Source organism: Brachionichthys hirsutus, chromosome 23 (assembly GCF_040956055.1).
Source record: "Brachionichthys hirsutus isolate HB-005 chromosome 23, CSIRO-AGI_Bhir_v1, whole genome shotgun sequence".
In the NCBI taxonomy this organism is placed as follows: Eukaryota; Metazoa; Chordata; class Actinopteri; order Lophiiformes; family Brachionichthyidae; genus Brachionichthys; species Brachionichthys hirsutus.
Window position 1 is genome coordinate 1,796,915 of NC_090919.1, and position 13,752 is coordinate 1,810,666.

A 13,752-nucleotide genomic window follows, 5' to 3' on the forward strand; every position below is an offset into this window, starting at 1 on the left:
TTCTAACGCCATCACAGATCACCTCTGCTGGTTATATTCTCGCCACGACAACTTCCTGCGTCTCCACATATTTGACTCGCCGCCGCCCCCTTGTGGATTTATCCACATTAACACAAGGCACGACTTTAGCACACGACCGAAAACGTCAGGAATATCTCCATCCAAAAGTAGCCTTTGAAGGTTATAAAGCATCTGAATTCTAAAAGTCTGCCCCAGATGTCGGGAAAGGGTCCATTTTTGCAGTCTTTGGTTTCCCCTCATAGCTCCCCAGCATCACGCAGGTTTCCCTCTTCCTCATGTGATCCCTCCTCTTCTTTTCCGTTACGTTCAGCCTCCTCTGCGCCTCCTTTGTTCCCCACGTCTCCTTTCCACACCTCGTTCATGCAGTCTAAAGGAAGGGAGTGAAAGAACAGACGCGAGAGGAGGTGTAAGCCACGCAGCTTTAGAGAAGAGACGTTTTATCGGGTTCCTGGGAGCGGGTGAACTTCCTCAGACACTTTTATTAAACTAGACTCTTAAATTACCCCCCCCCCAGGTTTCATTTCAAGCTCTCTCTGGAGTTCGGGCTCCTTAAGATGTTTTAATCTACTGAAGACGAATAATTGTGATCATTTCCTGCAGCAACCAAACCACGAACTCGATGCTAGCTCATGGCTAATCTCTCCTCTCCGAGCCGACCTGAACCTGAAAACCAGCGAAACAAAGACGACACGGCGTCCCCGGTCGTCCCCGGTCGTCCCCAGTCGTCCCCACCTTGCTCTGACGCCTCCAGGACGTGGCTCTGACAGAGGAAGGACTCCAGCCTCTGGTCCTGATGACGGAAGTACCAGTCCTCGACGACGTCCTCGTAGCGCTCCAGCATGGTCTCGCACTGAAAGGAAAGAAACGCCACTTCAACGATGCGTCGGTTTAACAACACGACCTGCGGCGGGGCGGGGCGGGGCGGGGCGGGGGGGGGCGTCCTCCTACCTGTTTCTTCATGTCCGCCACCTCCACGGAGGGCTCGTCCCACATCTCGTACGGCAGACCCAGGTCGACCTTCACGCCTTTGTGAACCAGGTTCTTCAGAGTCGTCATGGTCTGACTGGCGCCCTGCGATGCAGAAGCCCCCCCCACCGGGGGTCAGCCGTCAGTTTGCAGCGCGAGGCGACGTTCAAGAGGACAAATGACTGCGCTTAGCTTCACCTTGGCGTAGCGGAGGCTGCCAGGCCTCTCTGCGTGGACGCTGTACTGCAGGATGCGTTCACAAATATCGTCCATCGCCTCAGTGAGTCGGGTTTCTCTGTGAATAAAACAAACGCACCCACAGTGATGCGGGGAGACTCCCTTTAAAAACAGCCCTTACTTTAAATCTCAGGGTATCTAACCCAAGTACTAAAGTAAGAACACCCAGAAGTAACTCACGAGGTGTTGTATTTAATCTTTCTTCTTCTCTTGCCCGTGTCCAGCACTTCTCCAACCTCCAGTACTTCTTTGGAGCGTCCGGTTCTCTCCAAAGCATCCTGCAGCTCGACCGATAAAAACTTACACACTGACAGACAGGAAACACGCAATAAATACACATTTAATCTGTTTAAACGTCTGAGACATTTTGGCAGACAACCCACAGGACACGTAAACCCCCAGAAACACAGTGTCGCTTTAAAGAACTACAAAACTAGCATCACAACAGGTTAGCTCGTGTCTTCTTTTACCTTCGCATTTATTCGGGAGCCTCTCGTCTCCGTGGACCAAAATAAAACTGCACATATAAAATAAAACAAGTACAAAAATGTACATCGTAGAAGTTTGTTATTATTTAAAAGCAGCAGGGGAAGTAAAAGTTAAAATAATTCAGTCGATGCGGCCACATAAGCGAAGTGCAACTGCGCATGCGCGCTGAAAACAAGACGCGAGTAGTCGATGCCCGCTGGTTGGATCTCAGGGAAGATTGTCGCGTTAATAAAACGCAACCCAACACAACAAGGAAGAGTAATCAGATTACCACAACCCGGATGAATGAGAATACATTTTATATTTTATATTTTAGTGTGAGTAGCGATGTTGACGTTTTGCTCACTTCCTCATCACGCAATTCGATTAGTAATGTCTGATGAGGGATCAATTTAAATGTGATGCGGTTTAGATCCAAATCCGTTATGCAATATAAAAGTGCATTAATATAGAGCATAAACATTCTGTGTTATTTTTATCAATTAGAAATATAATGTTTTTTGTTTTTTTTGGTCAACATATATTAAAAATTACATCATGTATTTTTACAAATAGTTTGTTGAGCTATTACGCAGCTCAGACTTTAGCTTTGGAAAATATAATGAAAAATTAAAGGACGCTGCTATTTAGAATAAATGTTGTGTTACAAATATTTAAAGGACCTTCTTTATTCCTCATTCACAGGTCAGTAGTGTTTAAATTGTGCTGAATTTGGACTGCTGGGGGAAAAAAGAAATCGTTTTTAACTACTTTAAATATCTAGTATGGCTTTCTAATATAGCCCCCTGTGTTGAAGACAGGAATAGGGGCATAATTAGCCTGATATATGTCAGCGAGGTGGTTAAAATAGAAGGCGTGTGCCTCTTGGTTTCTCAGGTGTCAGGGGCAACCCACAGCAACAGCAACAGATACTGCAGGAGAGCCTGCAGAGGGAGAAGATAGGGCGGATCGTAAGGGCGAGAGGGACAAGGCACAGAGAAGATAAGACACAGAACGGGAAACAATGACGTGAGGATAGCGAAGGAGAGAAATGACGGAGCAGAGAAGAAGGGAGAATGTGTCGCCGCCGGCCGGAGGCGTGAGTAGGATTCCTGTTTGATGTCCTCCCGGCAGCAGAGCGGTTTGCACACAGCTGTCAGAGTACGAGTGTTGATCTTAAATGTCTGAAACCTAAGCGTGAATGTTTCGCTGCCGCTATAAGTGTGTTATTTCACTCACCGACGCCGACTGTCTATTGTGTGTGTGTGCGTGTGTGTGTGGAGGAAGATCAAGTTGCACAGGGATTGCACAGCAGCACTGACACCCCGCTCTGCAGATGTCACCGCCGTTTGCACGAGGACTCACACTCTAGTGCATTAACTACACACACTTCTACACACACACACACGCAGCGAGCAGGTTTCCGGGGACTCGCACGGAATCCTGAAGCTTTATTTTTCTCTTTTACGTCCTCTCTGCTTTCCTTCAGGTGGTGCGGTTTGTGCGATCGTCTCTGACGGACCCGGATTCCCTGATGTGACTCCTTGACCATCCGGATCAATCAGATCCCGATCCGGTTCATGATCCTGGACTAATGGCTCCTTGTTTTCTGTACTGGGTACCAGAGAGAGGAAGACGAGTTCGGATGCCAGCAGGATTCAGAGCGATTTATTTTAAACTGATTTAAATATAAACGTTAGGGTGTTAGCAGAATCTGTTTTGTTACTGGGGGGGGGGTATCCCCATATGAACCGTGCATCCGTCCCATCTGCTCCTCCTCTGCAGCCACGATGCCTGAACCCGTGAGCCGTTTCCAGGGTCAACGCTTCCACAAGCTGAGGCGGGCGTGCCTCCGTCGGGGCGCGCTCTTCAAAGATCCCCTGTTCCCCCCCAACGCCCAATCCCTATTCTACAAGAGGGAGCCCCCCCAGGGCCTGACCTGGAAGAGGCCGAGGGTGAGGCCGTTAATCACCATCCCCTCGTTTCCAGCTATGTTGCGTCTATCGCTGCGTTTACGTGCGGATGCAGTTCACAGGAAGGTGTTTTTAGCACAGTGCTAGGAGGGGGAGGGATTTTAATCCTGGAAACAGGAAGCCGGAAATACTGACAACGTAGTGGGAGGTCGGGGTCAAGGTCAAATTCTACTGTCCAGTATTTAATAGGCAAGAAATCAACACTGTGAGGAAAAGGATTATATAAAAGAAAAATAATCATCAACGTTTTATTTAGAATAAACCGGGATATAGAGTTTAACAGAATAACAACGGGGGCTGTTTCTAGCCCCAAAACTGATAAATATATTTTCACAAATTTTCACAATTTTATATTAAAAGAAGAAAAAAAATCAATTTGAAAAGTGTTTTTATTTTTATTTTTATCAGACACATGCAGATATATTCCACGCTCTCCAACGCATCGCCCTGCAGCGAATGGCGTTTGACTCTGTGGCGTTTCTAATGCGAATCCCTGCTGTCTGCTAATCAGCTGATTCGGTTCCCGGTGTCGTGTTTCCGATGCTGGCATGTGAAGCGTGCATCAACAGGGAATCGACTGTCGCCGCCCTCTGCCTGACATCCTCACCAGGACGGGTCGTACCTTGTCCCGAGTTACATTTAAAGGGGGCCCGTTTTGTAGCTTTCTACGTTACCTGACCCTGCCCGAGCCGAGATCGACGGGTCCACGCGGGCTGGACCCGCCTCCCCAGCAGCCCTCAGTGTTCATTTCTGTGTTTAAAGCCGGGTGCGTAATCAGGATTCATCAGACACAAGCGCGTTCAGTTTAAGGTGTTTCTTCATCTCTTCCTTTTCTAACAACCTCAAGGAGATATGTAAGGAGCCCCGCCTCTTTGTCGATGGCATCAGCGCTCGTGACTTGCACCAAGGCAGTCTGGGTAACTGCTGGATGGTCGCTGCCATTTCCTGCTTGGCATCGGAACCCACTCTTTGGAAGAAGGTGGTGTTTGTGTTTCTTCCTCTTCTTCTTCTTCTTCTACTTCCTGCTTGACTCCCCCCCGTGCTCCTCCCAGGTCATCCCCGACCACGCAGGGCAGGAATGGAACCCAAAGCATCCCGACCTTTACGCCGGGATCTTCCATTTCCGGTTCTGGCGACTCGGCCGTTGGGTGGATGTCGTCGTGGACGACCGTCTGCCGGTCAACGGCGATGGCGCGCTTCTCTTCTGCCGCTCGGCCACACCACGGGAGTTTTGGAGCGCCCTGTTGGAGAAGGCCTACGCCAAGTAAGAGCTTCCAGGGGCCCTGTTGGACCCGGTCTACGCCCCCCCCCCCCCCCCCCCCCATCATAATAATTATTCTTCATTCTGCTGAGGAATCACATCCACGCTGAATGATTCCATCCGATCTCCAGGCTAAACGGCTGCTACGAGGCCTTGGAGGGGGGGAACACCACGGAGGCGCTGATCGACTTCACCGGCGGGGTTTCGGAGCCCATCGGCCTGGATGGCGACGCCCTAAACCTGCACGCCGACCAGAGGAGGGCGTTCTTCCACACGCTGACCAAGGCCCACGAGCGCAAAGCCCTGATTACCTGCTCCATACGGGTCGGGAGGAGCATCTCCGAGCAACCTCAGTGAGCCTCGACGTGACATTTTTGGGGTATTAATGTACATTTTCTCCAGCCGGCGGAGGGCGAGACGGCGGAGTCGGTGATGGACTGCGGTTTGGTGCGAGGCCACGCCTACGGTATCACCGCGGTGAGGAAGGTGAGGCTGGGCGGGACCCCTCGGCTGTCCATGGTGCGCATGAGGAACCCGTGGGGGACCACGGACTGGACGGGTTCCTGGAGTCAGGGGTGAGGGGCCTCGTCGAGCTCTGTCTGACTCCATCGTGCATTTTGCAGGAGCTGTGGGGGTAAAAGCTTCCGATGGCGATTAGTGTTTTCACAGCTTTTTACGGCGCCGCTGAAACCGACTCGGAATCGTTCCGCCGGGGCGGCATCTGTCCTTTCCGTTACGAGAGCCTGAGAAACTTTGTAAATGGCCACGACGGGCCCCCGTAAATGTTTGCAGTTTGACGTTGAGTTGCTCGCCCACGCCGACTGCAGGTCGGAGCAGTGGCTGCAGACGAGCCGCGCGGAGCGGGACAAGTCGGGCCTCGCTGTTCGAGATGTCGGAGAGTTCTGGTTGGTGATCTTTTATTTTTTTTTTTCATGCATTTAACACAATTCCTAACTTCCCGCTCTTAAAGGTAAAAACATTCGGATATGTCTGGACTTCCTCAGGATGGATTTCGAGGACTTCTGCCGCTACTTCACAGACGTTGTGGTTTGCTGGATGGTGGATCGCGCTCCGCTGTGGCCGGGCTCCCACTGGAGGGAGGCGCGCTCCTACGGGGAGTGGACTCCGGCACCCTCCTCCCCTGGACCGCCGCCTCCTCCTCCTCCTCCTCCTCCTCCTGCTGTGCTCCGCATCAAGGCCTCCCGCAGCGCGGGGAGGAACAACGGCAAACGCGGAGGAACCGAGCAGCGGGGTAAGAGGAAGGAGGCCAGACTCGGGGAAAGCCAGCAAACCAGTAAAGGAGGAAGGAGCGAGCGAGACGAGGAGGTGAAAGAAGCGGCGGAGGAAAACGACAGCGGGGGAGGGGAAGACTGGGAGGCGCAGACGGATAAGAGGAGTCGGTGTGGAGGATGCATCAACCACAGAAACACTTTCCTCCACAATCCACAGGTAAAAAAACAAAACAAACGGAAGATTTTTTACGAGTGCAAGGATCCAATACTTTCCTCTTTTCTGGATGTCCAGTTCATGTTTGAGGTGAGAGGCGATGGAGAGGAGGAGGTGCTGATCTGTCTGCAGCAGGAGGACAGGAGGAGACGCAGGAAAGACGGAGAGGGCGAAAACCTGCCCATCGGCTTCGAGGTACTGAAGGTGAGGAGGTGGCGCAACGTGAGCGCGCGCCTTTCTGAGAGAGGAGTTCCGTTCCCCTTCCTGTGGTCTCGCCGCTGCCCCCGCAGGTGGAGGTGAACCGATGCAGCCGGGTGCAGCGCGTGGCGGAGCAGGCGGCCAGCTCCACCTACATGGACTCCCGGAGCGTGACTCTGCGGGGGGCTCTGGCGCCGGGCCGCTACGTCGTGCTGCCCACCACCTTCCTGCCCGGCGCCGCGGGACGCTTCCTCCTTCGTCTCTTTTCCCACGCCCGCATCCGACTCAGGTGACAAGAAAACAGTTCTGTCGATTCAATCCAAAATCGCCCGATGATTCTTTTTTATATTTACTTTGTGTTCAGGGAACTCAAGGCAGATTTGCCGTCTCCGCCTGCGTTCCAGTGTCTTCTACCTCCGCCCACCGCGGTGACCACGGTCCATCTCCACAGGGCTTCAGGGCCGGGCCTTCCCAAACAGACAGGTGTCCGACAGGCAACGCCTAAGCAAGAACATTTTTATGGCTTATTATTATAATATGAGACAAACACGTGATTTTTAAGGTACCTGCAGAAGCACGTTACGATTTTACTTGAGTATTTTCTGAACACCTTGTCCTGTCCTGTCCTGTCCTGTCCTGTCCTGTCCTTGTCCTTGTCCTTGTCCTGTCGTCTCAGCTCCAGGTGTTTACGCTGTAGTTCGCTGTGAGAACGACTCAATCAGGTCGCGAGTTTTAAAAGCGGGGGGAAACCCTGAGTTCAACCTCAGAGCCATCTTCTACAGGAGACGCCCCGACACACACATCTCTATTGAGGTTGGACAAGTTCTTATCATCTCCATGACACACACACACACACACTGACGTGATAACCCGTTTCGCCGTCCGTCTTGTGTCTAGCTGTGGAGCAGAGGTCTCCTGTGGGACTCGGTGCTCGGCCGGGCTCAACTCCAGACGAGGGAGTCAGAGAAGAGTCGTAGCCGCGTGATTGATCTACGTGGCGGCCAATCAGGTTCAGGATACCGAGGGTGTGTCTACGTTGAGACGTCCTCCAGCGTCTGCCTCACAGATTTGTGACATCACAACATTCGCCGTCACCTCAGGTGGAAGCAGTGGGACGACAAGAAAATAAAAGTTCATTTTATTTCAACTGGATTTGTAGTGATCTGCCGGTCAGATATGCAAATCAGGCTATATATATAAAAAAAATAATCTGTAGCCAAAGTCAGGTTTTTTAATTTCTTTTTAATTTATAGTTTTTTTATTATTATTATTTATGCTGTTAATGTGAATTTTCGTTTTGATCATAGAACACATTTCACTATTAAATAATAAAGATTGTTTGATGGTTTTAATTTTTTTATTATTAAAATCACGACGGTTTAGACTCAGTGGATGACGTCATTGTGAAGCATGACGTAGTCGTAGATGTCTTTGGTACGATGCTAAATTAAGTCGGGGGCACGGTGATATCGCTCAATGTGACGGCATCACGTCACTGATGAAACTGCTGCCATACTGCATTGCTGTGCCTTTGATGTAGCTTGTCATCAAAGTTCAATTGATGTACTTATTGAACTTTGATGTCTATGTCTTTGAAGTCATTGAGTGGGAACCTATTTATACAAGCACACGAATCCTCTCAGGTAGTACTTTTCTCAACACTCTCGTATGTACAAGAAAGAGATGCAAGCACCGGTATGGACCTCCAAGGACACGGGTCTGGTCCCCCCAGGAAAAGCGAAGAGTCTGTTCCCCCCAGCAAGAGTGACGAGTCTGGTCCGTCCAGCAAAAGTGATGAGTCTGGATCTCCCAGCAAGAGTGACGAGTTTGGTCCTCCCAGAAAAGACGTCGTCCCTTCTCTGTGATGTTTTCCAAGACTTTCTTGGGAAACTGACTGACAAAGAGTGGGACGGCCTGCAGTCAGGGACCACCAACCAGAAGACTGAAGCACGTCTTCTGGACATGAGTCGTGATATAATCAAAGTCGTGGCCGACTCAGTGAGTCACACAGTTCTGGAACAATCTCCAGAACTGTGTGATAAAATCACTTCTCCCCCGACATCAAACACGTCAGGGACCAGCCTTCCTGTTGATTCAGAGGAAGTCCAAGAAGCGCTGGATGAAGTCCTCCCACCGGTCCTTGCCTCGACGATGGGCGTTCCGGAGATGATTGAGACTTTGGCTCCGTACGAGATATCGCGTCTGGTGTCCAAAGAAGTCATGAAGAGCTTACGCAGCAGCCTCAAAGAAGCTGCAAACGGCGGGCAGGAGGCAGCGGGAGGTCCCAGCCCCACGCAGCTCTCCATCATGCGACACTTCAGGAAGCTGCTGCAGAGATTTGCTCAGAAGAGTCGCAAATTCCTTTGCTGGTTGAAAGAGGAAGAGTCGGCAGCGAAGGACCTCGTCTCGCCGGAAGGATCCGAGCCTGAGGACTCCATGATGGGAGATCTGATCCCTTCCATTCAGATGGGAGATGTGTTCCCTTCAGAATCGACCATCAACAACGCCGTCGATAAAGCTGTCCTGTCGATCCAAGCTTATTACGACAACAAGGACAAGCTCGTCTGTGAACCTGCAGAGAGCGAGAAGGAAACTCCTCCAGAGCTACCAGAGGCCCCTGCCATCGTGGAAGGGGGGGTGCCTTCGGTACCCGAGGAGGAGGAAGATCTCCCCACAGCAAGGGTCTGTGGTCCGGAAGACAGGAGCGATGTCCGAACGGCATCGTCGCCGGAAGGCCTGGAGAAGCAGTGTGGCTGGATCGTCACGGTGCTTCTCTCAAAGATCTTCCAGGGCAAGAACATTCCTGTCGCCGACATGACGGAGATCAAGGAGATGATGACGAGGGTGCTCGTCTCCAGTATCCAGGAGTCGTCCATCACTCTGGAGATGGACACGAAGCAGGTTGACAAGCTCGCCAGACGTGTCCATAAGAAGTTATGCAAACTGATGGGCACCCATTGGACAGTTTGCATGAACATGATGGGGAAGAGGACGGGGATTTATAAGATCGTCACCGACACCCTGATCAGATGTCTGGAGAAGACGAGGAGACCGAACCCATTTGTTCGGGTCATTCGGTCTGTTTGTGGCCTCTTTCGCAGGTCCAAGAGCTCCAAAGACCCGTCCAAGTCCTGATGAGACGTTCGTGGCGTGTGCGCCCGCTTCCCCGGCTTGCAGGTCGTAGGTGTTGCAGCGCCTATGGCAGCTGGCTATGGGTGAGAGGCAGGGTGCACCCCGAACAAGTCGCCAGGACACCGATACTGGACTGGCTACAGATGGGAGTCGTTGTTTTTGACTCTCCTCTGACCTGCCAGTCTCTCTCTCAACCCGGCCGGTCAGACAGATGGCCGTCCCCATGAGCTTAGGTTCTGTCCAAGGTTTCTGCCTGTTAAAGGGCAGTTTTTCCTTGCCTCCGTTGCCAAAGCGCTTGCTCTTGTGGGTCAAGTTGGGTTCTGTCGTTTCCACGTGATCGCGTCACGAATTCACGAAACACAAACGAATTGAATAAAACATTTAAAGGTTGCTATTATCGTCTCGTCTATTACATTGTTCTGTATCTGTAATAACTACTTGCAGTTCTCTGGTGGTTCTGCTGGACCCGATTGGGCTGTCAAAGTCTCGGCTCGATGATGAAACTATTAGAGGCGGCTACACCCCGGACAAGCCGCCAGTTCATCACAGAGTCATTGGCATGTTCTCCCCGTGTCTGCGTGGGTTCTCTCCGGGTTCTCCGGGTTCCTCCCACCCCCCCAAAAACATGCTGAACATAGGAAATAAACACTTTGTTGTGTTAATACTAAACCCGCTCATTAATATTTATTTGAATTAAACAGCTGATGAACTTCAGATTTTTCTAATAAACCTAAAACAATCAAACAGTCTGAATCATTCTGCTCCGGAACACACAAGTTGGACTCCAGCCGCCAGAGCGCAACGCTGAACGCTAACAGGCTAGCTTAGCAGCGCGCACGACCCGAGCCCGTCATCAGCGGGTCCGAACGACACGGAACTCGGCAGAAGATCAAAATAATAATACATTTTATTTATATCGCGCTTTTCTGAAAACTCAGACGCTGTACATAATAAAAACAGTAAAGTAATACAGGAAATACAAACAATAAAAATGTGAACACGGATATTTCCTGAGGGTGTTAATATTCAGCGTGCACTGTTAGCTCATTAATATGTGATGCTTTATTTAGTTGACTCTTATTGTATTTGGATAATGGAAATTCTTATTTCTCTATATTTTGTTCCTGCATCAAAAATATTTGTCAGAGAAATCCAAATTGAGAGAAAAGTCAGGAATTTGTTATTTATTTTATTCTCATACACTTTCCTTTTCTACAGTAATTGAATACTCAAACACGAATACGAATGAAGATACAGTAATTAATCAATTAATTTAACAAAGAAAACAAAACGAGAAGAGATTTTTTTTTCTTTCTTTCTTTAAATGAAGAACTAGAATCGAGAAATAATATAAAACGTCACAAAACTAAAACCGCTTTGTTATGATCGGGAACAGCTGATCGGCCTGAGCTTTCTTTCTGCGCATGCGCACTCCGGAAGAGCTGGGGGTCCGGCCGGAACCCGTCGAGGCGCGGCTGCAGTGAGCAGGAGCAGGTCGGGGGTGAGTGCGAGAGGAAAATACGAGACTTTCACCCGTTAAACGCGAGTTTTTACACTCCGGACAGACGAATGCGATTATATTTGTCGTAAATACGTCGTTAGCAGAGAGCTAAAGTTAAGTTTGGGATAATTTACATGTTTTAAAAGCAGCGAAATAGTTTTACTTTCTCTTCTGGTTTGACAGCCTGTTTTATTTATTTATTTTTTTCGTGGATAGATTTGATATAACTAACTTTAATTGACCTCGTAAATGCTTGTTAAATTAGCTTAATGTCCTCCGTGTTGTTTTGAAGTGGTATTTTCCAGATTGCAGGTTGCGTCTCGTTTCTATTCATGGTAAAACCGTCAAACTGGATTTGTGGGGAATGTAGTCAAGCAAGATGAGATAGTCACCGGAAGCCCGTATACGTGATGTGTATACTTAAAAAGAAAAACGTTGGTAAAGATGATAAAACTAACAGAAGTTTAAATTCTGAATATTTAACGTTATCTGTGGGCGGTCCTTTTTTTTTTTTTTTTCTTGACTAAACAAATAATTACCGATCAAAGCAAGCTGCAGAAGAAATGTTAGAAGAAAAAAAAACTTTATTTGAAGGTTTCATTTGTGATCGCTCTTTTTTTCCCCCCTTCAGTTAAAGTACTTTATGTTGGATCGGCAACTCTTCTTTTATCAATAATGTCGAACGCGAGGCTCCTTCAACAGATCCGCAGCACCCCCCAACCCCCGACGCCGATACTCGGTGAGTCTGGCGGACCATCGGAGTCATTGCTCAGGTTAAGAACACAAAATGTATATATATGTATAACATCTTATTATTTTTGCAGCTGCTTCAAAGGTGGTTATGTGCATCATACCCATTGCTCAGATTGCAATCGGTGAGTGAGAGACGCGCGTTTAAAGACATTTCGTTCTACTCGTAGATAAATTCCCGACCGTTTCCTGGATATTGTGAAACTAATTTCCTGCCCCCCCCCCCCCCCCCCCGCACACACACACACACACAGGTGCGGTGCACCTGCAGGACTGTCCGCGGCAGCCGCTCATCCCCGTCTACTTGATAGTGATGGGCACCTTCAGCCTGGTGCTGACGCTGCTCTCCTGCCTACCCTGTGCCCGTGAGCAAGATGACGGAACCTCTAACCCCCTCAGTCGGGTCTGCATCACCTGGAACTCGCTGGTCTCTGTGTTTGTGTTCTGCTGGTTTATTGCTGGTGAGTTTAGACTATAAAACGGGCCTTCCGTAGTGACGCAAGGCCCAGGTTACCGCGGGTAACGCTTCATTCATTTGTCGAGGAAAGCTCTTAAAGTTCGCTCGTCAGCCTTGAACCCTTCGTAAGCGGCTCCGGGCAACGGTTCCGCGTTCACACCGGAGTGATTCAACATTTACCCATTCCTGTATAAGGCGGGGCAGATTAGGTGTATAGCAGGTGTTATGTCTTACAGTGAGAAGCAACATGATGTAGTCGCACATGACGGCCACTAGATGGCCATCCATGTCCAGGAGAGATGGCGTGTTCATTTATTTGCTCCTTTCTTTAGACGGGAAGTTCCCTCTTTGATTGCATCACTAATCAGCGTAGCTCTGCTCATTACGACTAAAAGTCTTTTATTCCTAGGCAACGTGTGGATTTACTCCATTTACAAGCCCAGCTTCGTCAAGAACGCGACGGCCCCGGAGCTGTACTGCGATAAGACGCTTTACCTCTTCGCCTTCTGGACCTCCACCTTGGTCTACGTCTTCCTGGGTATATTCCTTGTCGGCGGCTGCTGCGTCCTGTTCTGTTTCTGCTTGTGCGGCCGAGCCGACCCCGACGACGACGTTTAAAGACGGAGGGATGGAGGGACGCTTCTGCTAGGGCAGTATTGTAAATGTAAACAATCCGAAAACCAGCAGCACTGTTCACAGAGCTCATGTTTGTAAGAATGTGAGGTCATGTTAGTCACTGTTCGTGTTCCATATTGTGCACTTTGAGTCTCAATAAATTACTTTATGACACTTGATACAACGATTTTTTTTTTCCCAAATTTTTTTTGCAATGGTTCAGCTTTTGAATTTATCGCCTTACGAAAGATAAAGGATTAAATCAAAGATGCTCTATTTTGTCTTTACGAAAGAAGATTAAGTAAGAATGGAATTGTTTAAATTTGACGTGTGGAAAGAGGAACTTTATTTCTTTAGTAATCTTAACGTTAGCTCAGGAAGTTACCGCCAGTATCCAACCGTAGCTGTTAATTTTCACTTGGTCTACGTTGCAATAGATTGCAAGATTCCGGTTTTGACATGGCATGCACAGTAAATGTAAGAAATTAATTACAAATTTACCTTGTAGAATGTATTAAGCTTTGAGCATCTTCTCTTAAATATAATTGTGTTTTTAAAGTACATTTATAGATATATATATATATAAGCAATTTCTTGCAATATCAACCACAACAGTGGATTTGAATCACGGATGTCTTTCAATGCCTCCACATCTCGGTGGGATGTAAAATGGTAATGTAAATGTTAATAAGGTTTTAAATTAGAAATAACCACAAGCAACAATATC

The 13,752-nt window shown here is 48.9% G+C and overlaps 3 protein-coding genes across 3 annotated transcripts; 2 read left to right on the forward strand and 1 right to left on the reverse strand.

Annotated features, from left to right (window-relative positions):
- Positions 1-257: 257 nt before the first annotated feature.
- Positions 258-1,779, reverse strand: cnpy4 (canopy FGF signaling regulator 4). Its single transcript, XM_068755963.1, has 6 exons — positions 1,695-1,779; positions 1,405-1,531; positions 1,186-1,282; positions 970-1,092; positions 754-871; positions 258-388 (listed from the first exon to the last, which is right to left on the reverse strand). The coding sequence occupies exons 1-6, from the start codon at positions 1,777-1,779 to the stop codon at positions 258-260; spliced, it is 681 nt and encodes a 226-aa protein (XP_068612064.1).
- A 999-nt stretch (positions 1,780-2,778) lies between these two features.
- On the forward strand, positions 2,779-7,876 carry si:dkey-19b23.12 (calpain 5-like). The gene is made up of 13 exons (XM_068755701.1): positions 2,779-2,791; positions 3,182-3,647; positions 4,513-4,644; positions 4,718-4,929; positions 5,058-5,250; positions 5,329-5,501; positions 5,754-5,831; positions 5,931-6,375; positions 6,451-6,576; positions 6,663-6,859; positions 6,935-7,053; positions 7,247-7,383; positions 7,468-7,876. Exons 2-13 carry the CDS (start codon positions 3,483-3,485, stop codon positions 7,642-7,644), a joined length of 2,154 nt encoding a protein of 717 aa, XP_068611802.1. The 5' UTR covers positions 2,779-2,791; positions 3,182-3,482; the 3' UTR covers positions 7,645-7,876.
- Positions 7,877-11,158: 3,282 nt separating this feature from the next.
- LOC137911561 (transmembrane protein 272) lies at positions 11,159-13,198 on the forward strand. Its single transcript, XM_068755945.1, has 5 exons — positions 11,159-11,203; positions 11,835-11,942; positions 12,028-12,078; positions 12,208-12,414; positions 12,820-13,198. Exons 2-5 carry the CDS (start codon positions 11,879-11,881, stop codon positions 13,026-13,028), a joined length of 531 nt encoding a protein of 176 aa, XP_068612046.1. The 5' UTR covers positions 11,159-11,203; positions 11,835-11,878; the 3' UTR covers positions 13,029-13,198.
- The last annotated feature ends 554 nt before the right edge of the window (positions 13,199-13,752 follow it).